The following is a 25,964-nucleotide window of genomic DNA, read 5'->3' on the forward strand; positions in this document are numbered from 1 at the left end:
ACATCGCATTGCAATATTAAGCAAGAAGAATCACATGGCGGGGTTCACGATACATTCGCGTACGGCATGGCTTAGGCGCGAAAACCAGAAGATGAGTTTGGTCTTACACTAACCACACGCGCAGGGTCTATTTACATCGCAAGGGGTAACCTCCAGAGTCTTATTGTCAAGACATAAATAATATATACAAATAGAACCGAACCAGACCTTCGAGCCCACACCGCCTTTCTTACGTCTCTCACCTACAAAGCTGCTGGACTAGTACTTAAATACACTGGGAGTAGTAGCTGTTCATGACTGTGCATGTACCAGCAGAGCAGGTGGTGCTTCCAGTATAGCCAGTTCCGCCACACTGTCCATAAAGGGCGACTCCCGTGCTAGAACCAGAGGTTGGCGCCGTAGAGGCTTGGGCAGTGCTCGTGCGAGTGACCAGCGTAGTGGGCACAAAGGTAGCAGCGGCTGTTGTGGTTTCCTCGGCCTCGCATGAGTCATCTTCTGAGTCGTCTTCGCCTTCGGAAGGAGCAGCGGAGGTCGTAGCCGGCGCAGCAGCCGATGAAGTTGAAGCTTCCTGGGTCACAGCTGGAGCGCTTGTGGTAGCGGCCTTGGTGGTGGAAGCCGCCGTGGTTGTGGGCGAAGATCCTGAGCCGGAACCAGAGCCGGATCCGTACAGAGCAGGGCCAGGGATGGTATAAGAAGTGATGGTGCCGTAAGGGTTGAACAGGATACCGGCGTCGTCAGCGGAGTACAGCTCAGTGCCGAGGGTGCCAGAGGGGCTGTCGGTACCAGAACCTGTGATTGCAATGTTGAAGCACTGTGGGTAGTTCTGGGCGCCATTCGCAGACCCGGCTCCGTGGAGCGCGATGATCTCGTGGCGGAATACGTAGTTGCCAGCAGCAAGAGTTGAAGGAACAGTGGTGGTCCAGGTATTGTTGTTGTCGATCAGGGCCTGGGCAGCCCAGGTTGAAGTAGATGTGTCGTAACCAGATTCATCGATCTTAACCCATTTGAGGGTCGTCTTATCAACCGATGAGCATTCACCGTTGCAAGCGGCAACGTAGGTCAGGACAGGGCCAATTCCATGGGGCCAGGTGCTCCACTGGAAGTCGACAGTGCCACCGGCGGCGACGGAGCTTGTCAAAGCAGCGTTCTCAGCGTTCTTGTGGCAATTGATGTCTGCGGTTCCATAGGCGTCAGGAGCCACAAAACCGTTATCGAGGTTCTCGGCATACCACGCAGCAATATCAGGAAACGAGCCCGAGTTGGCCTTCTGGTAATAGTAGTCGAGCAGAAATCCCTGGTTGTAGGTGCCGTCAGTCACGAATCCGGTGACAGTCCCGTGGGCCAGTGCTGTGCTGGCGAAAGCACCAGCAAGTGCGAGAGTAGACTTGAAAGCCATGTCGACTGATCGTGATACAAAGTATAGGATGTGCCGGGTTTAGGCGGTGGTGTAAAGGTAAGCTCGCTTGAAGGGAATGGCAGTAAAAGTCAGATGTCCCAGCTTCACACGGTGAAGTTGACAATTTATGAATCGAAAAAAAGAATGGAAAACCTCGGAGGGATAGAATGAAAGAATGTGTCCTGAACAATGCTGCGTTGCACAGGACTTTGTTGCACTGAGAGAGGCCATCATCGATATTTATGTGGCCTCGTGAAATTAGACGTCGCTGAACCGTATGACTTACACGGGCGGCTGTGGTGGGGACTGGCAACTCATCATCATATACGCGCAACGTCCCATGAGCGAACCAGACTGGTGGAATTTCTTGTGGCTCCAGTAAATAGCGGGTATTTGGCTGCTTTCGGCAGGCTTCCGGGATCTGAGACCAGGAGCCCCGGACGATGCGGCTCGATCATATCTAGCTCAGGGGCCGCCGTTGGCTATTCGCTCCAGAAACATCAGACTTAGCGCCTGAGTGAAACGATACCCCTCGGCCCAGCCCGAATCCCTTCATTTCAATCACAACTTGGCAGCTTGGCCGCAACTGCGAGGATCCACGATTACCTGGTTGGTGATCCCTATTCCCTGCATCGCGGCTGAGTTCAGATGAAAAGTTGCGCCAAGGTGTTTCTGGTTAATGGAGAAATAGGTGATGGGATGGTGCTTCGTCATCCGACCAGTACACTACGCCCCTTTCCCTACGACTGCCGAACGACCACCAGGCATCGCGATTCATGCAGCAGCATGGCGACGGCGCTTGATTAAAAAGTTCTCGAGTATGTATTTACGCAGCACGCGCGAACAAAATTACATAGTTTAGCAAGTGGTACATTGCCTGGGCGTCCTTCCTGGCTAGTTCTCACTTATTTTGCCCCGATGCGAGATCCCAAGGTTACTTCAACACCGTCAAGGAAAAACTAGCTGATTATTGTATCAAATACGATGATTCCGTCCACGATTCTACTCATGGTGAAGGTGAAGCTGTCGTTATAAAAGTATTCGGCGCAAACCACATCACCCCTGACGTCCATCACGTCAGCGACGGTCACGTTAGGATACATGTCGGACATATACAAAACGTGGTTCAGTGTCGTTACGCTGCCGTCGTCGCCATCATGGTTGGTCCACTCAGGTCCAGGCAGAGGGAGACCGATATTACCAACGTAGCTCTCCCGAGGGATATTACGGCCTCCCATGTCTTTAAGTCTGTTTGGAAGGTCAAGGGACTGCCATTTCCACCACATAGCGTCAAGCCAGCCGTGGTGTAAGTAGAAGACAGGGTCTCCAGGACTTAACACAACGTCGACCATCAGACCTCCAGTGGCCCCATGGCCAGAACTGTGAGGCAAGCCGGCCCAACATTCCCAAGCTGCAGTGTAAGTGCTAATTTGGAAGCATGCGTCAATTGTGGCCTGGGCTCCACCGATGAGCGTCCTGGCGTTGAGATCCCGATAAATCTTGTAGTCCGCAGGAGCAACGCCGAGGCGCTTGAGGTGCAAGGTGCTATTCGCAAATGGGCCATCTGCAATGTACTTTTGCGGGCCAGAACCCACACCGTTACCACCGAATGCATCGGGTTGGAAGATCGAAGCGCTTTCCGAAGATGGAAGTGCGGAATCTGCTGTCTCATCCCAGTATCTATATCCAATAAGTTATGTCTAGCATGAAAGGAACGCTTGAGCTTACGGTAGAGGTCCAGTGTAACCACACTCATTCCTCAGGAGGTCGCCGTGAATAGCAATGTAGTAACGGTGCCAAGGAAGGAACTGGCCAACGTCGTGAATGAAGTTGGCCTGAACTATGTGGTTCCAGTGCAGGTCATCCCACCGGGTCTCGGTACCCGGGATGTTGAGCTGACTGGGTGCTGCCATCAAACATAGTTCAGCATCGATATAGGCGGACCTCTCTTTTGATGTGAGCATGTCCCTAATTCATTCAGTTGTGCGCAACATGCATTGTAATTTGATCTTCCTTACCATGGCTTGCGTACAACCTTCACTGTACACTTGGCTCTTCTGCCGGTCTCTGCAGCGACCGCGAAGCTTGAAAATGCAAGGAAGACAGACGCGTATTGAAGTGATTGAAACATGTTGGAGCACCCCGATTGCTAGCAAAGGACGAGGGTTTTCTAAAGTTGGTGGTCCACCTTCCGACCGCTCGTTTTTGGGGAATATACTCGTGCGGGCTTTATGCTCCTTAACCGCTATTCTCCGTATTCAAGTCCAACCCTAGTACTGGAAAGTTTCATCCCAGCCTCATAGGGCGGTTGGAATACTACTGACGTGTATCGCTTGTGCATCATCCCGGGCTATTACTTAACGCTCATTCGTCAGCCATTATTGGCGTTCGTGTTCCTCCGGGTAACTGCGTATAAATCCACAAGGGTAGACCTGCCTTATCCTCGTCCACAGACCGACAGAATTCGAAAAGCTGTGCCACTAAGCAACATATTACCACAGAGTGGCATGTATGAGAGGTTCAGAAAATCAATAGTTCGGCTGGGACTCAACTCAGAGGGAATCGTCCCTCGCCGGATACCGCACAGTCAAATTAGCCACACAGCTATTGCATAAAACTATCAGATTGAGCAACTGGTCGCTGAACACTTGAGGGGTGGCTTGAGCTTGAAAGGTCCCTTTATCTGGCGTCGCTGGTGTGCCGTGCTCGGATAGCCGTTCCGGCTGCCGTCTTATGAGGCGCACCCAGTTCGGAAGCCCGTTCGAGGTGTGAGAGACTCCGCGTCCTTAGCACTTCGCGTGAACTCTTCATCACTGTGGTATGGTCAATTCCTATTTTAGAAGTGCACATAGTAGCGTGTCGGTTTATGTTCACAGCGGGCCAGAGTGCATTTGCAATTGCTTGGCGTAAGCCTTACAGATGCAGCGTACCGAGCCCCTCATAGAAAAAGGGATTTGATTTGATGTTCTCTGCCGCATTGACCTAGTCCACACCTCGTGCATCCATAATTGATTCAAAACTCGCTAGCTCTTACCATTTACTTGGGAGCAAGTCGCTGAACCCCGTTTTCTTAGCGAATCGCGAAGTTTCTTGTTTTCGTTGCTCATCGCCTACCTCGATTAGTTACCCATGTGTGACAGGGAGACCGATTGGCATCAGGTGTTCTAGAAATACGATGAGTCTGTTTCAGTGACAAGGATTGCTCGTGGCGCCCCCAGGCGAGGAAATCCCGAAATTGAATAGCAGCAAGTATGGCAATCTTCGCGGCATGCGAGCGATTGAAAGCTTATGACCAGTACTCTTCAACATGCCTACCCTGTCCCCACGGTACGAAATCTCAAGGCAGCCACACAATTTCTAAATAGACGTTGGTGCTGTTCTCTGCGGTTGGAAAATTCACACTTGTTATACCTTTGTGCCAAGATTATCCATTTCACTGAGAGGTCTCAAATGACCGATTACGGGGACTAATATGGAACGAATATCCGAGAAAGGCAAATAAACACCTAAAAACAGAAAAAATTTACATGATACACACCTTACAATGCACTGAAATAATTGAAGCATGGAAGACTTTGTGTATGCCGGTGCTATTATTGATCAGACTGCGCTAGACTAGCTGCATTGAAATGCTTTTATGAACACTCCCAGGTTTCCTATTTCCATCAAACAAACTCCCATATCTCGCAAAGGCTGATGCCGAAAACTGAGTAAATCTCCCAGACAAAAGTGGGAAAGGTCTGATACCAGAAACTGTTATTTCCAGACGCGTTATATGCACGTTTCACATGGAGCATTCTTCGTATGAGGATGAAGGTTTAGGCCGTATCGTTTACTACCATTCTTTCATGACCAGTGCTCGCCATCTAAACTCGGCCGATATAGGATGGCCCAACTTGGGGATTACCTGATCTTAGCATCCAGGAGCAAGGGAGTGATTACCCGACGATAAACCTGCCTTATAAAGTGGATACGGGTGCGTTCTTAACCCCGCTCCCACAGTACCCATGCCTACTCCACTAGACTGACCAGTGCTGCTGATCCGTTGAGATTAAGCTCTTCCATTTTAGTAACTAGGAGTCTTCGGCGTCCAGATAGTAGATAACGTAGATCCTGCTGATTTCAACTTCGGGTGACTCCCGACGGAAGGCTAGCAGCGGAGGTCCGACTTTGCAGTACGAGGATCCAGCATGCATATAAGAACAGTATAGGCCGGACTCGGCCAAAGACCGATGCCTATAACTTGTCCTTACATTCGCAGTCTGGCGCTGGCGTAGAACGAGTGTAGCTTGCAGGATGGGAATTCTAAACAAGAAAGATGCCGGCCGGGCCGGCAAGGGGTCAACCGGGCTCGGCCACCTTGCCTCGCTGCCGAACAACACGAACCCAAAGTGGTGGTTGGACCCTAGTCTCCGAAGACTCCATTTCAGTAGGGAAAAGCCCATCACATCAAGACCAAGGCAGTGCATGTGCTAATCGTTGCGTAGTGCTCATGTGCCTTACCATAACTTCCGTGACAAGCGGGTTCGACGGATCGCTTAGTGAGTCTTTCGATCATTTCCCGCCAACGGCGAAGGCCCTATCTAATCAAGAACTCAGTCAATAACTTGCAATCACTCTCGACATGGAAGTCCGCCCTAAACCACCCCGACGCCAACATGCTCGGCGCCATAGGCGCCGTGCAGACTGTGGGTGCTTTTTTCGCATGCCCCTTTGCGCCGATGATCAATGACCGCTGGGGACGGAAATGGGGCATAGTGGTGGGAGGTTCCCTCATCTTTGTCGGTGGGCTGCTTCAGGCTTTTTCGTATTCAACGGCCCAGTATATTGTCGGGCGCATCGTAGTTGGCGGGGGAAACATCATCGCTCTGGTTGGGGGAACTTCACTTATCAATGAGCTTGCCCACCCAAGGACCCGGATGCAGATCACGGGATACTTCAATGTGATCTGGTATATTGGTAAGTCAACCACGTCAGCTGTCCTTGCGACCAAATTTCAGGCCATGTTCCAACTACTAAGCGTGTATACAGGTGCCATCATTGCTTCATGGCTTTGCTATGGCCTTACCATCCATATCCCTGGCTCAGCGTGGCAATGGCGTGTCCCTACCTTGTTCATCTCCATCTTCAGCGCCCTCATGGTGGTACAATTCCCCTTCGTACCGGAGTCTCCGCGCTGGCTGATAGCACATGGCCATGATGAACAGGCACATCAGATTCTCGCTGATCTGCACGCCAATGGTTTCATGGACGATGGACTTGTTGCCGCTGAGATCCTGGAGATTAAAGAGACGCTCAGAGCGCAGAAAGATTCCATCGCCGAGTCAAGTACCTGGAAGGAATGCTTCGGAAGCCCTGGAAACCGCTGGCGAATGTTCATATGCATCGGCCTGGCAATTTGTAATAACTGGACAGGTCAAAGCATCGTGTCATACTACAACACTCAGATCCTGACACAGGCCGGTATCACTGAGACACTACCTCAACTTGGCATCAATGGCGGCCTTAGTATCTTCGACTTCTTTTGTGCATTACTTGGCGCCTATGTCTCCGGAAGAGTAGGGCGCCGACCATTGTTCCTCACATCATTCATTGGTATGTTGATTGGGCACACTATTGTGACCGGTGTCTCAGCCAAGTATGCGGAGACCAAAATTGCTAGCTACGGCTATGCGGTCATCGCCTTCATCTGGGTGGAGTCCGGGTTCTATAACATCGCACTCAACCCTTTGATCTACGCATACACCAGCGAGATCCTGTCGTTTGCGACGAGGGCCAAGGGCATGTCGCTGTTCCTGTGGACAGGGGATTGGAATGCCATCATTTCTCGTTACTGTAACCCCATCGGTTTGGCGAATTTAGGTTGGAAGTATTACATCGTGTTCCTGGTATTCTATGTGTTGGAAACTCTCTTCGTCTACTTGTACTTCCCTGGTAAGTTTCATTCGGTCGGCCTCTTCCTTATAATCACTTCTGACACATGTTCCAATGCATACAGAAACGAAGGGGCGTACGCTTGAAGAAATAACGGAGATCTTTGATGGGATCCAGGTTGCCAATGAAGTGGTATTGCAGGTTGAGAAAGGCGGAGGTGGAGATGGCTTGACCATCATTGGAAAGAAGCCAGAAGTCGAGGTATCCAAAGCTGAGCCTACAGGAGAGATTTTGGGTGGAAAGAAGTGACGTTCGAATCGGCTTGGCTTAAGCTCGAGATCGAGATCGACTTGCAGTCTACAAATGCTGGCTGCTTGACGGAATCCGAGTGTTACATGTTTCTTATGCCCCAGTAACATTACCAACAATATCTGACGTCCTAGTCAACGTCGTCATCGTTAGTTACCTGTATTTTCTCCTCCTCTACGTCTGATCTTTCGAGCCTCTTCCTCGCCTCTTCGATAGCTTTAGGGTCTTCAGCTTCGGTAGCTGCGTGGCTAGTGGGTACTGCTGCCTTCTTCTCTGGCTTATGCGATGCCAATGCTGCAGGTTTCAGAGAACCGTCCTCATTGACATCTTCCTTTAGGTACAGGGTGAAGAGGACGACCAGATACGTCTCACTGGTCGACTTATTTCGCAGCACATATCTAAGTCGATGTGAGCGCTTGGGGTTGGCCCTACGAGAGCCACATGAGATATGGAATCAGAAGCAAATGGTCCTGGCGTGCGAATGTCACTTACCTTAGGCCTTGGCCATCCCAGTATTTCATGATGGGAAGTGTGAAGCCAGGGAGTCGTAAGCTGAAGTCGCCAAAATCCAGATAGGGGTTGAAGAAGTCTACGCAGTAGGTCTTGTCGTGCTCAAAGACCCAATTTGCCTTGCTGTCGTCGCGAAGGGCCCACTTCATCCGTGCCTTGGCTGTATCTGGAGCGCCGATGGCTTTCCGTGCTTCCAGTCCAGCTTCATCTCCTCCTTCTTCAAACCAGAGGCCACCTTTCTCTGGATCATGCTCTCCCTGGCCGACGTGGATCGCATTGAAAGATGAGAGTGCAGGGCCGTACAGGTGAGGCTCATCGGCATAGGCATCACCGTCCAAACCCGGATCGATCCACCATTTCACGATGCTCATGGCCGTGTTGAACCCGGGCGGCAGACGGTCCCTGATGGGGTGGTCAAAGTCGTTGCCAAACTGCAGGTCTGACGCTGAAATGCCATTTGAAGGTTGACTCTCGCCCGACTCGTCTGACGACGCGCCCGGCAACTGTCCCGATGGCTTCTTGGGGGTGAAGCGAAACCCGATGCTGTATTGATCCTTGTTGTAGTCGTGGGGTGGCTGCGCAAAGTACTGAGACGTAGTGGGAGAGTTCCGCGGCAAGCCTTTGTAGTTCTGGACTCGTACATTCAGTTCAATGTCCATCAGATCATTGCTGATCTTGACCAGGTCAGGCGAGTTGACGGGCACGATCTGGTGCTCGTCGACGTCGTAGTTTGAGCCGGCGGTCACCCGAATAACATACTTTTCAGCCATCTCCAAGGCTTGTGTCTCTCTGTTGCTTGGCTGGAGGCTACAGGACCCCTGTGTGATGGTGGAGTCAGCTGCGACAAGGCGAGAGCCGCAATGAGGGATCGACAGAGCGGTGTCTCGCGACCGGAATGACTGAGCAGGGCACGGCCAGATGAAAAGCACTTGACAGAGGCTCCTTTGAAAGCCGGAAAGCTGGGGCTCCTTTGTGTGAGTCGTCCGTTAGTCTATGCTTGCCGTAGCTCTTGCTGTGGTCCAGGGTTGAGCGCAAACAAGAGACTGGCGGTGAAGAAAGCTCTTTGGAAACTGGAGAATCGTGCCTTCGCGTAGCAGTATAAAGTCCAATGTCTATTGTAAAGACGTTAAGCAATCTAGTCGCAGCAGAATATAGTGCCGTAAGGATCTCGATTCCGTCGCAGCACGTGTGACATGGCCGGAGCAAAGCTCCTGCCGGCTGGATGACGTCGAGATGCGGGTAGAATAATTTTTCTGCACCACCAACCGACCCACCGCTAGCCAGTAGTTCAGTTGGGTCCTGACAGCTGACCTGACTGTCAACCTGGAACCTACTTATCTAGGTACAGCCTGTGATGAGGCCCCACTCTTTCATTCTATCTTTCATTCTACGCAAAGCCTCCCTATGTAGGTACCATAGTCCGAGTTGCAACCTGGGTGTACGAAGTACGTTAACTAGGGAGCTATGTGCATAGGTTCTCGCTTGTCCTCTATCCACTACAAGTAGGCATGGGTTATGAGCTTGCTTGCCGCTGTCCAGCTACTGCCCGAGTTCATATTGCTTGCGTGAGATTCAAGGGCCGACTACCAAGGCGCATCGCAGAGCACAACCCACGGGAACACAGCTGCTTGGTTATGTGCACTTTTGGCCCCTCTTAACCCCCGCGCTATACTCATTCAGGGAATATGTACAATTCTGCGTGTCCGAACGGTGACCTGCCACCAATGACTGCATACACGGCGCAGTAGAGCCTCGAAAGATGCGTGCTCTGTTAGCCCGCCAACAACTTAGGACCCCACTAGTTTGTCAATGTCTACCCTCTCAAAGAAGCTGATATGGCCAAACCCGACCCAGTACTGGGCTAATCGGTCGTTCGAGATAAGAATCAACTGGGATTCCATGAACTTGTCTACAGCTGCTGTCAGTAGACCGTCGCGCCACGCTGTGCAGTCATCAGACTTACCGTTGCGGAATCCCATGGCTGCGATATGGCCGCGAGACTTGACAACTCGGCAGCCATCAAACGGTGGGCCATCAGAGTTGCCTATAAATCCGCCTTCTCCCAAGTCCTCGGCGATAAAAGTGTGCTCACCGCGTGGCACGTTCGGGTCGCCCGTCAGCTTGATGGCCTCAAGGCGGCCCTTGTATACCTTTTCCCGAAGGAATCTCTTCTCATAGTCCTCGTCAGACTCGTCGTCACTACGCTCGAGTGGCTGGTCATCACCACTCTCCGAGTCTGGCTGATGCACCAACAGAAACTCGCACCCGTGGCCGCTGTAGTCACCCACCCAGATACCCCTGTACGGCCTCTCCTTGGTTGGAGTGTATAGGTAGGGATTCAGAGTCGAAAATGTAACAGTTTCCTCGCCCAGCCGAACTCCCATGACGGATCCGCCTGGCTCCATCCACCGTCTGACCTTGAATGCCTGATCCGATGCCTCCGACGGCGGCGGTGGTGTATAGTAATCCCCCGACGATATCGGCATCAAACGGTGGTTCGAGATAGGCAGAACACCCGGGGCCTCTCCCAGGACGCGATGGGAGGCTGGTACCGCTACAGGGGGCCACACGTATCCATACGGAAATCCTCCAGCCATACGACCGTTGGCTAGGACAGGAGGTAGTGGCCTAGCCAGGATCACCTCGCTGCAGCGGGGATCCGAGAAAAGAAGGTTGGCGTCGAAATTCAGCACAGGCTCTTGGAGTAGATGCTCCAACCCGCGAATAGTGTTGCCGAAGCTCAGTGATCTCATGTGTTTTCCTTTGCGAAACATCTGCCCCGTGGGCTTCAACTCGACCACAGGCTTGTCGCGATGCAGCTTGACCTTGGGCTCGAAGTGGTGAACGTGTACCTCTGCATCTGCGAGCCACGGTTCACTTCCATCCCTGGCACGAATAGCCAGAATCTGGTAGCCCTCGATGGCACCCCTTCGCTGATCATACTGCACGGCGATCATCTGACCGGTCAAACCCCGGTCATTAAACCATATTTTATGTTTGGGGATGAACCAGTGGGGGTCATGACACTCGTACAAGGCACGGAAGGTCTCGAAAGGGTACGGTGAGGTTATGGGATTCCCAGGGAGATTCGAGAGAACATGCCGTTTCCAGTGGAGGTCATTCTCAGCGTGGACTTTGAGATGCTTGCATACTAGCCTTATCCCCACAAGCTCCAGCGGCGATAAATGTGACAGAATCCCGTGAATAAGCTCTGATGGCAGGTCCAGAATGACGTGGGAATTGTCACGACTGACATTCCCAACCGTGGAGGTCCCTAGTCCTCTCGTTAGCAGGTTTGTTGAGGGGCTTGAGAGCTACAAAACAACATAGACCGAGCTGCAAAGTATGAACCGGGAGCTTTCGTACCCTCGCAATAGGATAGTCAGACTATGCCAGCTCCATGAGGGGGTTACGTGGCAGTGAAAAGAGAGCCAGTGTTACTTTCAGCTGGCAACGAAGCTTGCTAAGTGATATTGCTTCAAGCAAGGGGTAGAACGTGTGCTAGTTTTCGCTCGTCTTACACCCAGCGGACGATAAGCCTTATGTTATGGGGGCGCGAGAGTTCCCATCAGGAAAAATAAAGAAGGTCTGCGTACCGAGAGTATTGTGGTCTTTTGCTGCACCGTCTCCGACACGTCTGACAGCAGATGAAGGCTCTTGAATGATCGTTCTTGGCGTATCAATCTGGGGTAGTCGTGAGCGGCTTTGTACGACGTCATACATATGACACCGATCTGGCGAGCATGCCACGTCCATAACGTCCACACGTCCGTATCGCAAAATCGGGAGGGACAGAAGACGAGATTGTATTCACGTGCAGGGCCTCGGGAGTGCAAAAGAAGTTGCGGAAATGGATGTGGCGTTGGCTTGAGGTCGTGTCTTCGGGCCTTGCTTTAAGGTTATTTAGATTGGCTCGGAGAGTGTGGATAACCGATGCCGGGCGAAAAGGATACGACGTACCCACGAGCCAACAGCAAGCGCCCGCCCGGATGACAGGAGGATCAGAACGGCGAGTGACCCGGAAAGATGAAGGGAGCCTCGGCTGGCAGCTACTATGCTATGTCCACGCCTGTCTTGCCGTTGGCGAACAAAAGACTGCGCGCGCGCGAGATATTTGCTTGGGGAGCTGGGCAATGACATAAGACCGAGACGCTAGACCGCTGGAAACCTAAGTGAAAGGACATCGTAAGTGACGGATTAACTAGGTTGCTCACTACCACCAAGGGTCTTGAGATTGAACGCGTCCATCTCGGGCCCACCGACCGCAAATTTGCAGGTCCCAAGTTCGGCAGTTATATGATATCTCCCGCCCTGCGAGCATGCAATCGAAAGAAACCGCCGTTCGCGACGCTAGCGATGAATGGTTGCTGTTGAGAGCTTTAGTCTATCGGGCGTTGGCGATAGCTACCCGCCGGACCTAAAATAGCATCCACGAACAGGATGGATACGACTCCAGGCCGCGTTGCGAGGCATCGAGGCCTGGAGCACGGTTGCGAATAGTCAATGTAGCCACCTGCTATTGTAGGAGTAGCCGCGTAGGCTGCCGCGAGGTCGCCACGTGCGCTGTGAAATGATTGATCTAGGGCCCGCGTGCATTAATTTCTATCAAGTCTGATATATTGCGCTGCAGGAACGATATTGCTGCAAGGCGGCCGTTATCAGGGCTGTGGAGGCATGCCGGCCAGCCGGACAGCACCGTGCTGGCGGGAAGCTGGGCAGCCATTGCACAGTAGCATAGCATAAAGTAGCGGTGATTGGCGAGAGCGCTAGTGCATCGATCTCGCCGATTTTGACCTGCAAGGCCGTTGGATGTGTCTCTGCCTTCGTGCGATTGGGCGCTGCACATATTTGGCAAAGAATGGGAGTGTTAGATCGGGCCTACAAGCGCAGTGATCAACAGCTATGAGACAGTTCAAAGCCTCATACTAGTTGTCCCTCCGGAGGTGGTCAAGATCGATCACGGACGACTTATTTCCACCGCCCACGAGGTGCCGAGATACGTACAGCGGATGATAGGCCCTGCCGGGCCGGTCGTGGGGGACGACCGGAACCAAAAGACATGGACCCGGGGCCTTGTCGCCTACACGGTCCTTGGTCTCTGTAGGACTCTGAGGACGTGCAGAACGACGCCCGAGTGCAAAAGGACCCAAAGCTCGTTGTGTTATTTATAATGCACTCAAGCTTCGTTCGTCGGTAGGACTTAGCTTGCACAAGCACAACTTGCATGGAGGCCGCATCTTGCATGCATACCTAGGTAACTTAGCTAACTTCCGAAGGCATTCGTCATTAGGAAAGGGTTAGGGGGATGGTGCTCTGCCACCTGCAGGTCAGCTTGGTGGGACTTGGTTCCAGCTGTGCAAGACCGACCGTACTGGAGCGTGGCCCATTCCAGGTGCAAGGTTGGGTCTGCCCGCATATGCCACGACACGGAAAGACGTTGGGCTTGAGCAATCTTTGTCGCGGCCGCACGAACAATTGGAATTTCTGGAGATCGCATGATGATTGAGAAGCGTGTCGCTGACCGCCGAATGCGTCCCTGCAACCGCCTTGTGTGAGCCCTCTCCAAGGCCTGATCCACCTGCTGTGCCAGCTACTAGAGGCTTGAGCAAAGACCAATATGTCGTTCTTCTCTTTGATACCAGATATCCTGCCCATGATCTTACCGTCCGCGGTTCAGGTTACGCGAGCAACCGATCTGGAGGCCCAGAGGGCTGGTAACAGCTCTCCCATGATTCGGCAGGGAGCCGTCATTGGTAAGAGCGACAGGATGTGCGCTACGGGTAGGTCGGTCTGTTCCTTTTCCAGTCCTAACCTCATGAAAATACTTCTTAGACGTTTGCTGCAAACGCCAGGCCGTCTCGAGCCGGTCTCTGTCTTACCCATGGTTTCTGATACTAGAATAACCTCAAACAGTCCTGATAGCCAAACCACAATGTTCCTCTGCCGTACATCACCATGGAGAGCAAGGTGAGCCGAACAGAAGTACTGGCAGCATTCACAATCTAACCATTGAAGACACCATCATATATGCCGCATCCGGCCGCGGCATCCTCGTCACTAATCCAGGCAACGAAGAGGAACCCAAACTGAAGAGGCAGGAGCTCTCGCCCGGCGATTTCGCTTTCATTCCGCCATGGACAGAGCACCAGGAGGTCAATGACACCGACGAAGACGTTGTTTGGATTCTTATACGCAGCGGGCCAGAGCCGATAGTAGTCTACTTGACGGATTGGGGCGGTGACGAAGCAAAGGCAGAATAATTTAGAACTATGAAATGCCCCTTGTATCTCGTTCAATCCGGTCGTTACCAGACGTTGCTTCTGGGTATCATTCTATCGTAAAGTAAGTTGCTAAATCAACAAGCGTTGTAACAAGTCTTGATCCATGCCCGACGTTGGTACGCCATTTCACACTTTACAGTAGCGGCGTAGGACCTTGCAAATACGCTCCTGGTCCGCAGGTGTGTCGAAGGCCTGCGCATGGTCTAGGCCCGGGAACCAAAGAATCTCAATGCCATCTCCTGTTAAGAAATAATTGCTAGATCTGTCAGGTTCGGAGTGTCCCGTCTCATCTCCACCCCCGCCCCTGCCTGGGACCCAGCTCTCACCATCGGCAAGATACTGGGCTACTGTCATGGTATCAACGATGAGGTCGCGCTCAGACAAGCAGATCGCCAGAGCCCGCGTGGCTTGATTCTCTGGCGTGGCAGATCCCCGTGGCTCCCGTGACTCCTGCGCTGTGAGCTGCTGTGGCAGGGCTAGCAGCTCCTCTTTCCATATGACATTCTCGTTCCAGAAAAAGTGACGGCCCAGGGCATGTGCAACTCCAGGATCCATGCTGGCAAAGTACCACAGCTGCCATTCGTTTGCTCGCCGTGGCTTCCGCCTTGTGAAATTGTAGGCCACGTCGGGCTGGTGCAGCATGATGCTGACAGGATCCACGAGAACTGCGGCCTTGATTCGAGGTCCGAATTCGGGCGAGCGAACCATATGAGATGCAAGGACACTTCCATACGAGTGTGTCGCCAGCACAAAGTCGCCCCATCCGTGGCTCTCTAGGATTATACCGAGTTGGCGCAAGAACTCTAATTTCGTCAAGGGAGAGCTGGTCAAGCGAAAGGATATCGGAAGTAGCTCCACGGCAATTATCCCAATCTGGCCGCCGTCATCCGAGGACCCATTTAGTTGCGAAAGAAAAGGGCCATACGTCCATAAGCCGATGCCGATACCATGGACAAAGACTACCGGAAGTTTGTCGGTGGCTGTGTGTGGGCGATGCCAGTAACTAAGCTCGGCTGACTTCGACCGCCGCCGAGCGAAGAGAGTCTGCACTCGGAGAGGAATGACGGAGAGGAACTTCGCCTTTGGCTGTGCATAATACTGAAACCCGTTCCAAAGAAACTGACAGTGCGTTATGAAGTCCACCAAACCTATGAGAATGAACCAAATGAAGCTCCTGTACCGGGTTTCGACAGGATCGAATGTAAGTCGAAAGCTCGGGGTATTACCCCGTCCAGGCTCCAACTTCATGCCACGTTTCTCCTCGATGGCGTCGACATACCGGTCCACCTCCCGCAAGTCTTCAAAAGCCGCGCTGTCTGGTGTGCGGTCGAAAAACGCCCACAGGATGAAGTCGCGAACGTTATCCCGCTGGATATCATTCTGGTCTGCGCCTAGGAACCATAGGCGCAAGTAGCGGTCGAAGTTCGGGACATGGTCAAGGGTCTTCACGAAGAGGGACCACCTTTGCTCTGAAGACAATGGCGGTGGGTGCCTTGCCTCATCCCTAAGTCGCCTATTGTAAGGAATCCAGACAAAAAGGGCATACAGAATGTCAACCACGGAGTAGGCAATGAGGCCGCCGCTGATTGGCCACGCCAACACCGGAGGCCCCCCCGCGATGAGCAGCACAGTGAGACCAAGAATGCATAGCGGCGTGGTGTATTGAAGAAGGAAGATGCATGCGCGGATGAAAATGTATTCGTAAAAAGAGTCCCCTATCATGTTGGGAGGATATTATCGCGAGTCGCGATACACATCCCAGCACTGGGACACGGTATGATCGGCTTGTAGCAGGCTTAAGTGCCTGTGAGGTTGCGATTCTTGTTGTCAGTTCGCACTTCGACCAAGTGAGGGACAGGTAAAAAGAAGGAACGAGCAAGCATGTGAATGTTGAGACACAGGCCGTTGTAGAAGGATTCCAGAGACGTATCAATTCTTTTCCACGTGAAGACAACAGAGCACTGGCACCCGCTTTTGGCGATGACGTGGGGTCGGCACTGGCAATGGTCCGCTTGTGCATCACGCGCCAACGAAACGCTGACGTCTCAACAAATCGCATCCTCAACGATAACATCCATGGTGAAAGCCATAATGATCGCAGGCAACATTGGAATGGTGGAATTTGCGCTTGATTCAGTTCTTTGCGCTACTTTTCATCGTGGCACCTATATTTCATTCACACTACGCACGGAACCGCCTACGTGTTCTGTGAGACGCCTGAAACATACCTACAGTGCTTACAAGTACGTATTCCTAGTTTCACCCAAGGGATACACGGTCGTTTCTGTATAATGGAGCTGACTTGTGCGATATCTCTGATTTCACAGGAAGAGGTTGAGCATACCGGCGCCTGTGCTGTAAAGCACAGTTCTCGCGCACGCGTCGAGCGCATACCATACGTATTTAGACTGCTGCAGCGAGTAGTTCGACAATAGCAGTAATACGATCGATGTAGGTGAAGTGTGTCGCTCATTCGAATGTGTTTTGACTTGGCCTGTGCATGACTATCTATACTTCCCAGCATTGCGCTATGTGCCGCATACCGTTGGCAATGGCTCCTAGTCTTTCGCGATCCTGAACGCCACTGTATATGCTGGTTCAGCCTATAAGCAAAAGCCCCAACTCCCAAGCGCCCAGTTTCCATCTCCCCACGATTTACTGCTCGCGCCGTAAATGCTCTATTCTCATTAAATCATGGAGCCCCTAAGAGTAGGCGGTCATCCGGCGGCGGGACCTCCACCACTCGCAACCACGGCGAGTAACGCCTCTATTTTCTTGATGAGGTCGGTGATGCGGAATGGCTTCGAGACGACATCATCCATGCCACTTCGTTTCGCAACGGCAATCTGCTCATCGCGGACGTTGGCAGTGACAGCGATAACCGGCACGTGTCCGCTGATCTCACCGGTTCCCTCCATCTTTCGTATCTCGCGGACGCAGGTCAACCCATCCATATTCGGCATCTCCAGGTCCATCAGAATGACAGACAATCGCTTGCCTCCTACCTTCCGGAAATCGGTCTCATCCAAGAAGGCGAGTGCTTCAATGCCATCATTGGCTGCGTTGACACCAACGCCCTGCTTTTTTAGTTGTTTGACCAGAACTGTCTGGTTTACAAGATTGTCTTCTACCACCAGGACCTCTAGGTTCCGTGGGTCAAAGTTGGGCGGGACCTTGGCTGCAACAAGATCTGCCAGGAGACTCGGCGAGGCCAGATCTTGACGCTGTGGCGTTATCGCCTGGTTGAGAACCTCGGTCTGACCAACCAACTCGCGCTCGAGAGTAGTCACATTAGCTGATGGATCAGAAGAGGAGGGCGATGCCTTCCGCGCGGCTATAAAAAAGCCAAAGCAGCTCCCTACGCCCGCTTGCGAGGCAACACCTATCTGTCCACCATGTAACTCTGCCAGCTGACGCGAGATAAAGAGGCCGAGGCCACTGCCACCATATTGCGCGTGTGTCCGTGGCGATGCCTGAGAGAAACGTTTGAAGAGGACATTCATCTCCTCTGGAGTGAGGCCGCAACCAGTATCTTGAACCTTGAATCGAAGATGCACTACATCCCCGGAGCCCCATTCGTCGCCAGCGACCACATTCGGATTCACAGATCTGGGTGTGATGTACTGAAAATCGGGCGTGTTTGTACTGAGGGGAGGGTGGTATGACACGCCGACCGACACGGTTATTACTCGCTTCGTGGCGGCAGCTGTGAATTTGATAGCGTTGGTGATGAGGTTAATCAAAATCTGGAGGACTCTGCTGGGGTCGAATGAAGTCCAGTCCACTGAAATCTCCTGAAATGAGGTATGCGCTTCATAGACCATCTCGATATCCTTGGCTTGTAGCTCCGGTTCAAACATCTTTACCGCCCGCCTCACGACCTCAATAGGCTGCGCCACAACCGGCGTTATTACTAGGAGGTTAGAATCGAGTTTCGAGACCGTGAGAATATCATCTACAATCGATTTCTGATGTTGCACACATATAGAGATCGTGTGTGCGGCATCTAGACAGCTGTCAACATCTTCAGACGATGGCGGGCTGCCTTGAGCGCGGTGACTGCTGAGCGTCGACAGAATATCGTCTGCGCATTGCAGAATCGCGCTCAAGGGGTTCCTCATCTCGTGCGAGGTGATGTCAATAAATTCATTCTGTTGGCGCCTAGTTTCTTCCGCTTCCTGTAGCCTGCGGTTCTGCAGGCCCTGGGCCCATTTGAGGTGCGATATATCGGTGATAGAGCCCATGATCGAACGCACGGAGCCATCGGCAGCAAATTCAGGCTGAGCATTCACTAGAACCCAGTACTGAATATCATCACCATTCAGATCGACTGGCTTGACAAGCAGCCTCTTGAGTTCAAGCTCGCCGCTCCATGGCTGGTGATCCACAACCATTCTACTCCAACCGTCTTCCATGGTCACCTTGCTTCCCTCTTCAATCTGCTCCATGAATGACATTTCATACGACGACACTCTGGAATGACCTGTCATCTCGTAATATCGGTCGTTCCCTTCACGTAAAACGCCTTCGGGATCGACAAGGAACATCCCCAGTGGAGACAGTTCGGTCATCCGCCTCAGACGGTTAGTCTGCAACGCGAGTTGCTGGGAAAGATGTTCAGATTTGATGGCTGCTGCCTCGGCAGCGTCCCTGCTCCGGCGGACTTCATCTTCGTAAAGCATGAATGATGCGAGAGAAGTTGCCAGCTGTCGGTGGAGCATATTCGCAAATGCTTTGTATCCATCGTCATAGGGTCGGCGGGGGTTAACTCCAAGCACGAGGAACGCGAGAACAGACTCGCCGTTGGTTGGCCGCACAGGAAATATGACAGCCTTATCACATGGGTCGCCGAAGCCCCGCCATTCGACGCCGTCAAGAAGTTCTTCCGGGAGGGTCCCGTCCCTGGTATGCAGGAGGGTAGGCTCTCGAGTTCGCATGGCTTCTCGAAAGGCCGGGATAAAGCCCTCCCGGCTACGCTTCAAATCTAGTTGCTGCGGTGCGGCTTCGTGGCCCGCGGGAATACCGAGCGCCCCTTCGAAGTAGCAGCACTTCATTGAGATTGTGCTCCCAGAAGACGTGGATGACTGGTCGTTATCTTCGCCTTCACCTACAGAATAAAGTAAAGCAAAGGGCACATCGTAATGATTGTCCTCGAGGGCTTCTAGCAGCAAGTTCCAGAACTGCTTCACACTCCTGGCGCGAGACATGTAGACACCGACCTTGCTGATCGTTTGCATCCGACGTTCGCGCAGCACTGCCTGGGTGGTCTCGAAGGGTGCGTTGTAGAAACCAAGGATGCGCTTGGTCCCTCCGTACAGCGGTGTCCACGACCACGAGTAGAAGGTCTCCTCGAGGAAGCCGTGGCGGTGGATTGGTAGATAATCATCATCCTTTCGAATGCTAATACCCGTGCGCGCACATTCCGCGAACAGCTCGACAACCCCGTCCCAGAGCTCCGAAAAGGGGCCAGAGAACCCGGTGCCCATGAGATTTGGATGCTTATGGCCAGCCACCTCGGCGGCATATGCCTCATTGTACAGCATGGTGAGATCTGGGCCCCAGAACAAAGCAGCGGGGAAAGGATTCAGCATGACCAGGTTAACAACCTGGCGAAATTCCGGCGACCACTCCTCCATGGGCCCCAACGGGGTTGTTTCCCAGTGAACTGTCCTGGCAAAGGCAATATGGTCCGACATGGTTCCTTTGGGATGCCGGACTGTCCAATCAGGGCATGCCTTTTCTGGCGCTGCGAGCACCAGCCTCCTGGTTTGGGACGAGTCGCCCGTGCTGCTGGAGTTGGTAGCCTCAGCCGCGGGCAGGTGCTGTTGCGGCTGCGGCTTTGACGAAGCCACGGTGGTCATGGCTGTGTTGCTTGCGCTCTCGTGGGTCGGAGCCACCGACGCCTTGACCACTGATGACTTCTCGGATGGCGGGAGCGACTTTTGCGCCGTTGAGGCAACAGACAGCTCGCGCGCCGAGATGCCGGGGTTCCACAGGTTGCCGCTGACCAGCCTCCATCGCCTCCGCACTGTCGCGCCGGTCCAGAGCATATCAGCGTACAGGAAAGACAAAGGGAAGACATCCTTGGAGTCGTCATGCTGGGTGACGCCCGTGGCCCAAGATTTGAAGTCGTCGTAGGAGCAGCCGGTATGGGGCTCCGGTTCGTTCCCAGCGGCTCCTATGATGACATCCAACAAGCGCTCATGGAGCCGCAGGGCCGAGTTGCAAAATATGGGCGTTATCCTGACAGTGTTCGTGACGACCTCTTCGTCTGGGTCCAGGTCGATGACAAAGGTAGGGCGCGAGTCCGAGTCGAGGATCTCGGCCACGTCAAGCGCGTTGAACTCGCGCATTACGAGGCCGTCCTGGTCCACGTCCATGGGCCCGCCGCCGTCGCCGCCGTGGGAAGCGAAGGCCTCCGCAGCAGCATGAGGCTCCGTCATGGTAGGGTCTCGCGAGGCTGGAAGCGAGGTGAATGCATCGAGAGACAGCTCCTAAGGTCACATATCCCCCCGCCACGCCCAGATTCCTCGGGGTGACCTCTGAAGGCTGACTACGGTGTTGCGTGCAAATAGTCCTGAGAGCTGTCGAGCGTCAAGTCAAGGGAGTCAGGCGAGGCCAAAACCAGGCCTGGGAATGGTCGATCGTGTGTGAATCGTATCTGGAGTGCAGATCGGCCCCGGACCTGCCAAGCGCCCTACAGTAGCTAGACGTCGCTGGTGCCCATGCCGTGCTCTTGTTCCTTCTTCTGGGACACTGCCAATCCGGGATCTGTCCACCTGGCTGGTGCATACAGTGGCGGGGGGTCGTCCAGGGGGCCAGGCTAACTTTGCCTTGGCTTCCACTGCCTTGGGTAACTTGGCGGCAGCGAATGCCCGCACGTGGGGCCGCAGCGCCTACCATAGTACACCCTGACCCTGCCTGATTGCCTGACACCCTCACCTACATTCAACCTGGAACCTAGCCAGCCGGCAGGTGTCGTCATCCCCAATTTTGAAGTCCCTTCTGGACCGGCTTCAGCCCTCGTTTAGTGCTAGGGTAAGTTCCGTGATGAAGTTGTCTGATGTGGCCCCGGCCCCCTACTACCGGTATGTATAGCTGCGTCAGCCCTGGCTCTGGCCCTCTCCATGTGCATTGTGAGGTTCTAGTTCTCCGAAGGAATACAGCGACGTGTCTATGTAAGTAACATAGGGGATCAATCAGAGACCAGCCTGACTCCTTATTTCACGGGGTTGTACCCGACACCGCCCACTGACTGCCACCACAGGCTCAACTACGCTAAAAGATGGATCCGGCAGAGCCCGCCGTCCTCACGCTAGCACGACACATTTCTATCACGTGGGCTATTAAACCCAAAGGCGGCCCTGGTTGCCAAAATGCACAGGTCCACGGTGATCTAGATATACGTTGAGATGCTGGGAAAATGAAGCTGATTAGGCCACCTCCCTCCTGCTTGCACTTCGATGAGAGGAAAGACCATGCGTGATTAGGGTGACACACGCGGGCCCGTACATATAGAACAGTACGTAGGTGACTTTGCCGGTCATGTCGCTATAACCATCGTCCACTTTGCAATAGTCAGATGAACGCATAGAGCGACGAGGACATCTGCCGAGCTAGTGGCGCTCTATGAGTTGAATTGCATGACGGATTGCGCAAGACGGTGTGCTTCCAGGTAGATAGATGGCCGAGCAGTTCATTCACTGAGTAGAGGAACAATCGAAAGTCACCGCCGCAAGCATTGATAGCAGTATTTATCAGTGAATTGCTCGCTACTCGGTTATCACGATACGGAATAGGACATGTCAGTCGGTATTCGTCGCCTTCCTCACTCTGTATCCATACCTGGGAACTTCGAGGCTCTTCTTTTCACCTTACCAGCCAGTTAACTGCTCTTAGCTTTCTTGCTCTCTCGACTTTATCCCTAGGTCTAGATCAGGTCATCCATTGCAACATCGCCGGATTTCATAAACTACTTTACGATAACATAAGACAATCGTCGCAAACCCGACAAGATTGTAACCCTCATCGTGAATAGTTTTTATGGCTTCACTCTTAGGAAAAGTGCAAGCGACGAGCCTCACTGCTGCTAAGGTTAGCCACTCCCGGGCCATCAGCACCCTACAACATCGTCACGACTTACGAGAGTATCTTGCGCGAAGGAAGCTCATACTTCCCACATTTTCTTGTTTGACCAAGACAAAATTAACCTTTGCACCAACATAGGGAAAGGGTAACAAGGCTTTATTGAGCAGTCAAAGGGTAAGTCATCCCCTTCCTGTCACCGAGCGAGTGCGCATGGCCTGGCGTTGTTGTGAGTACCTCCGGTCTACAAAAGACTGAGAAGCGAGTATAAGACTATTGCAACGGGTGCTTACGTCACTGAAATGGGCCTGGCATTCATCTAGAGGGCTTTATAAAGTGGACTGACTTCAAGATGTTGAATAGACATAGTACCATGAAGCCCTAGTTCTTCCTTCTGTCCCCGTCGGACTCATGACAGCATTTCCTGCCCCTTCCAAAGGAACCCGGTCGCTCTGAGACGCTGATTGTGATCCGGCAGTGAATAACTGGAATACCGTATTGAAACAAAACGAGATCATCAAAAAGCCCGACCTCTCATCCACGCGGATTGTCGTCACCGCTTGAACGGGGTGGCAGCTCCCTGTGCCACTTTGCATTCTGCAAAACGCGAAGCAAGACAGCCTGTCTCCCAGTAGCCGGCTGTGGACTGTTCGCACTCGTCGTAATGAACTATTTCTACTACAATCACACAAGCTCCATGCAACAAGGCCGCAAATATGATTCGGACCCGTTCAAAAACGTGTGAAGGCACGTCGTTGTTGTCTGCTGGGAAAACGGCGTGCGACACAAATACGCATCCTCTGGATGAATACCTTCAAGACCTGCTCGCCAAAGAGCAACAAAGCGACGACAGCAATGACGGCGAGGACGGCGAGGACGGCGAGCACAGTGACTACCGCGAGGATAGTGAGGACGGCCTGGAAGGGTGCCATAAGAAACTGTATTTGCTCCTCAACGGGCCCCTCAGCGAGGGTCGTTATGAGCGAGCTCTACGAGTTCACAACCAGATAGGACAGCATCACCGAGCCCCGGCCGAACTGGCCAATTCCACGCCGTATGGGCAGATTCGCAGCCGCAGTTGCAGGACCCACCGGCACAAACTCCCGTTCGTGATCAGATTCGCTTTGGGGGATCACCTTCTGCCTCACAACTTCACTCGCAGCCTGGGGCGACCAACAAATCTTGCCACCCTCCTACAGCAGGAAATCTCCATCCTCGAGGACTGTACAACACCGAAGTGAGACACCAGCAACAACTACGCGAATCTGCCGCAGACTTGGTTTCTGGATCTCACCACTTGCCAAGCCAACCCGGCATCAACGCGCTGTCCAGTAAGTACGCCCTTGTCCCGGAACGGTACCGTGAGCCTCAATTCTGAAAACGCGCCAGATCTCCCACCTAGTACCGATCACACCGCTCTCGCCCCACGCTTCCTCGATGAGCAACATGAACAACAAAATGGCCTCCCCAGCCAAGCAGGATGGCTCGCAGCTTGGGGAAAACGCACGTGGCCCTCGCGCGAGAAAAGACACGGCGAAGAGTGCAGGCAGACTGCGAAAGACTCCCAGACATCAGAAGAATCCTGCAATCTTGGAGTCTCCAACGCGCCACGACCTGATGAACCAACAATTTCCAAGTATTGGTTCACAGGCAGGTCAGAACTTGACACCTACGCTCGGCACACACAACGCCATGGAGAGTATGTTCGCCCAGCCATAGAACGGCGGCGCAACCTCCTCGATCCCAACGCTGAATTTTAATGCCGACCAGCGCTTCAAGCCGGCTCACTCAGGAGTCGATGCCAGCTCACCTTCCACCGCAGCGACAAAGGCAACCAAGGCCACGAAGGCTACAAAGGGAATAAAGCCAGCGACGATCAAGCGCCCCGCTGTTGGCCGAGGCCGAGGCCGTGGCCGTGCTAAAGCATCCGCTCGAACGAAGGCAGAGTCTGATATCTCTGACGAGAGCCAACCTTCACCCAAGATGCCCACCACAGGCGCATCAACCCCTGCGCCATCGAATGCCCTGAACGCTAACTCGCAGTTTGCGTTTGGTATGCACCCTATGCAAATGCGATCGCAGTACGACCTCTCAACGTACAGCCGCGCTAATGATATCATGCCCGGCCAGAGCAATGCCTTCGGCCACGGACCTTTGGCTAATGGCACATTTCAACAGCCTGCATTCCAGAATACCTTCCAAAACGCCCAGCCTACGTTCCAGAATGGCCAGGCACAGTTCCAGCATGGCGGCGGCATTCCGAACTTCTCTTTCGGCTTCAACGGTATGCCGGGTGCACAACAGGCGAACATCTTTACCGGCATCAATCCTGGCGTTCAAGATATGAGTGGCAACCATATGGCAACGCTTCCCAATACGTTCATGAGTGGTGCTCTCCCGACATTCAACGGCGTGCCTAGGGTGAACAACTCTAGCATGAAGCCTGTTGCTCCTCCGCTGGACCTGAACAACTATGCGTTTGCTCAAATGGACAATGACATGGACGTTGGCATGGACGGCAGTCTCATTGGTCGTGCCCCTCTTTGGAAGCCTCCGATGCCTCAGCAACCGATTATCCTGGATGATGGTTCGGTTTTCAACCCCTACGATCACCGTGATGCCATACTGAGAGTTTTACACGATTTCCTAGGTCACGCTGGCAACCCTCCCTATCTTCGACTTGACCCAACGGGTCTGAGCCTTGACCAGATGCATGAGCGTCAGCAGAAGATAGCCATGGTCTGGCAGACAATATGTGGCGATCTGCTCATAGCCCAGGGACTCAAGTCTGTTGACTTTGTCATGGTGCGCAAGCACCTCGCGCACCCACAGACAGAAGGTGAAGAAGCCAATAGTTTCGACGCTACTTGGAAACCCTGCCCCAGCACGCCTGCTGGCTGGGCATTTGTCAAGCTGGACGGCAATATCTATGACCATTCAGGCAAAACCCTCATCGACATGCAAGCCATTTTCGAGCAGAACTTGCAACTCTACGGGGGCAATCTCGAGGCTATGCTGGCTAACGCAGTTATCAGCAACGATGCTCAATGGGAGAACCTGGATGAAGAAATGGTCGATCCTAACCTTTTGAAGCGTGAGCCTTCTGGTAGTAGCTCTGAATCATCCTGAGCATTCGCCCTGTTGCACGGTGATGAGCCTTTTGTTTGATACTATGCTGAGTGGCAAGTACTCATTCAGAAAAGACATGTTATCAGCTGAGCGTCGCATATATTAGCACATCGTCTCAGGGATAGGCTCCAACCTGAATACTCACACCTGACCTTTGTCGGATGTCGAATTCTTCTCGAGGTTTGCCGTCCTGCCCTCGACTCTTTGAAGATTAAATATAATCTGACACACAGAAAGATGATCAGGACCTTTCGAGCGCGATCCAGTCCGGACTTTTTGAGACGGAAAGAAAATAGGAAGGAGGTGAAAAAAGTTGCATTGATTTACAGACGAAGGGACAACAGCGGTCATGGAAGTTATCGACATCGGACTCCATCGTC

General features: G+C 53.0%; 9 protein-coding genes across 9 annotated transcripts; 3 read left to right on the forward strand and 6 right to left on the reverse strand.

Annotated features, from left to right (window-relative positions):
• Positions 1 to 265: 265 nt before the first annotated feature.
• JN550_011868 (uncharacterized protein) lies at positions 266 to 1,396 on the reverse strand (the record flags this gene model as incomplete). The annotated part of the gene is made up of 1 exon (XM_049310281.1): positions 266 to 1,396. One exon carries the CDS (start codon positions 1,394 to 1,396, stop codon positions 266 to 268), a length of 1,131 nt encoding a protein of 376 aa, XP_049166150.1.
• A 959-nt stretch (positions 1,397 to 2,355) lies between these two features.
• Positions 2,356 to 3,527, reverse strand: JN550_011869 (uncharacterized protein; the record flags this gene model as incomplete). Its single annotated transcript, XM_049310282.1, has 3 exons — positions 2,356 to 3,076; positions 3,125 to 3,364; positions 3,415 to 3,527. The coding sequence occupies 3 exons, from the start codon at positions 3,525 to 3,527 to the stop codon at positions 2,356 to 2,358; spliced, it is 1,074 nt and encodes a 357-aa protein (XP_049166151.1).
• A 2,165-nt stretch (positions 3,528 to 5,692) lies between these two features.
• Positions 5,693 to 7,579, forward strand: JN550_011870 (uncharacterized protein; the record flags this gene model as incomplete). The annotated part of the gene is made up of 5 exons (XM_049310283.1): positions 5,693 to 5,825; positions 5,884 to 5,937; positions 5,996 to 6,355; positions 6,428 to 7,330; positions 7,395 to 7,579. The coding sequence occupies 5 exons, from the start codon at positions 5,693 to 5,695 to the stop codon at positions 7,577 to 7,579; spliced, it is 1,635 nt and encodes a 544-aa protein (XP_049166152.1).
• A 130-nt stretch (positions 7,580 to 7,709) lies between these two features.
• On the reverse strand, positions 7,710 to 8,859 carry JN550_011871 (uncharacterized protein; the record flags this gene model as incomplete). The annotated part of the gene is made up of 2 exons (XM_049310284.1): positions 7,710 to 8,007; positions 8,072 to 8,859. 2 exons carry the CDS (start codon positions 8,857 to 8,859, stop codon positions 7,710 to 7,712), a joined length of 1,086 nt encoding a protein of 361 aa, XP_049166153.1.
• Positions 8,860 to 9,876: 1,017 nt separating this feature from the next.
• JN550_011872 (uncharacterized protein) lies at positions 9,877 to 11,046 on the reverse strand (the record flags this gene model as incomplete). Its single annotated transcript, XM_049310285.1, has 1 exon — positions 9,877 to 11,046. One exon carries the CDS (start codon positions 11,044 to 11,046, stop codon positions 9,877 to 9,879), a length of 1,170 nt encoding a protein of 389 aa, XP_049166154.1.
• Positions 11,047 to 13,706: 2,660 nt separating this feature from the next.
• JN550_011873 (uncharacterized protein) lies at positions 13,707 to 14,349 on the forward strand (the record flags this gene model as incomplete). Its single annotated transcript, XM_049310286.1, has 3 exons — positions 13,707 to 13,842; positions 14,003 to 14,056; positions 14,105 to 14,349. 3 exons carry the CDS (start codon positions 13,707 to 13,709, stop codon positions 14,347 to 14,349), a joined length of 435 nt encoding a protein of 144 aa, XP_049166155.1.
• A 147-nt stretch (positions 14,350 to 14,496) lies between these two features.
• JN550_011874 (uncharacterized protein) lies at positions 14,497 to 16,092 on the reverse strand (the record flags this gene model as incomplete). The annotated part of the gene is made up of 1 exon (XM_049310287.1): positions 14,497 to 16,092. The coding sequence occupies one exon, from the start codon at positions 16,090 to 16,092 to the stop codon at positions 14,497 to 14,499; it is 1,596 nt and encodes a 531-aa protein (XP_049166156.1).
• Positions 16,093 to 17,087: 995 nt separating this feature from the next.
• On the reverse strand, positions 17,088 to 20,813 carry JN550_011875 (uncharacterized protein; the record flags this gene model as incomplete). The annotated part of the gene is made up of 1 exon (XM_049310288.1): positions 17,088 to 20,813. One exon carries the CDS (start codon positions 20,811 to 20,813, stop codon positions 17,088 to 17,090), a length of 3,726 nt encoding a protein of 1,241 aa, XP_049166157.1.
• Positions 20,814 to 23,913: 3,100 nt separating this feature from the next.
• JN550_011876 (uncharacterized protein) lies at positions 23,914 to 25,584 on the forward strand (the record flags this gene model as incomplete). The annotated part of the gene is made up of 2 exons (XM_049310289.1): positions 23,914 to 24,154; positions 24,278 to 25,584. The coding sequence occupies 2 exons, from the start codon at positions 23,914 to 23,916 to the stop codon at positions 25,582 to 25,584; spliced, it is 1,548 nt and encodes a 515-aa protein (XP_049166158.1).
• Positions 25,585 to 25,964: the final 380 nt, after the last annotated feature.

The sequence above is a fragment of the Neoarthrinium moseri genome, assembly GCF_022829205.1.
Source record: "Neoarthrinium moseri strain CBS 164.80 chromosome Unknown scaffold75_Wmoseri_CBS_16480, whole genome shotgun sequence".
Lineage (NCBI taxonomy): Eukaryota > Fungi > Ascomycota > Sordariomycetes > Amphisphaeriales > Apiosporaceae > Neoarthrinium > Neoarthrinium moseri.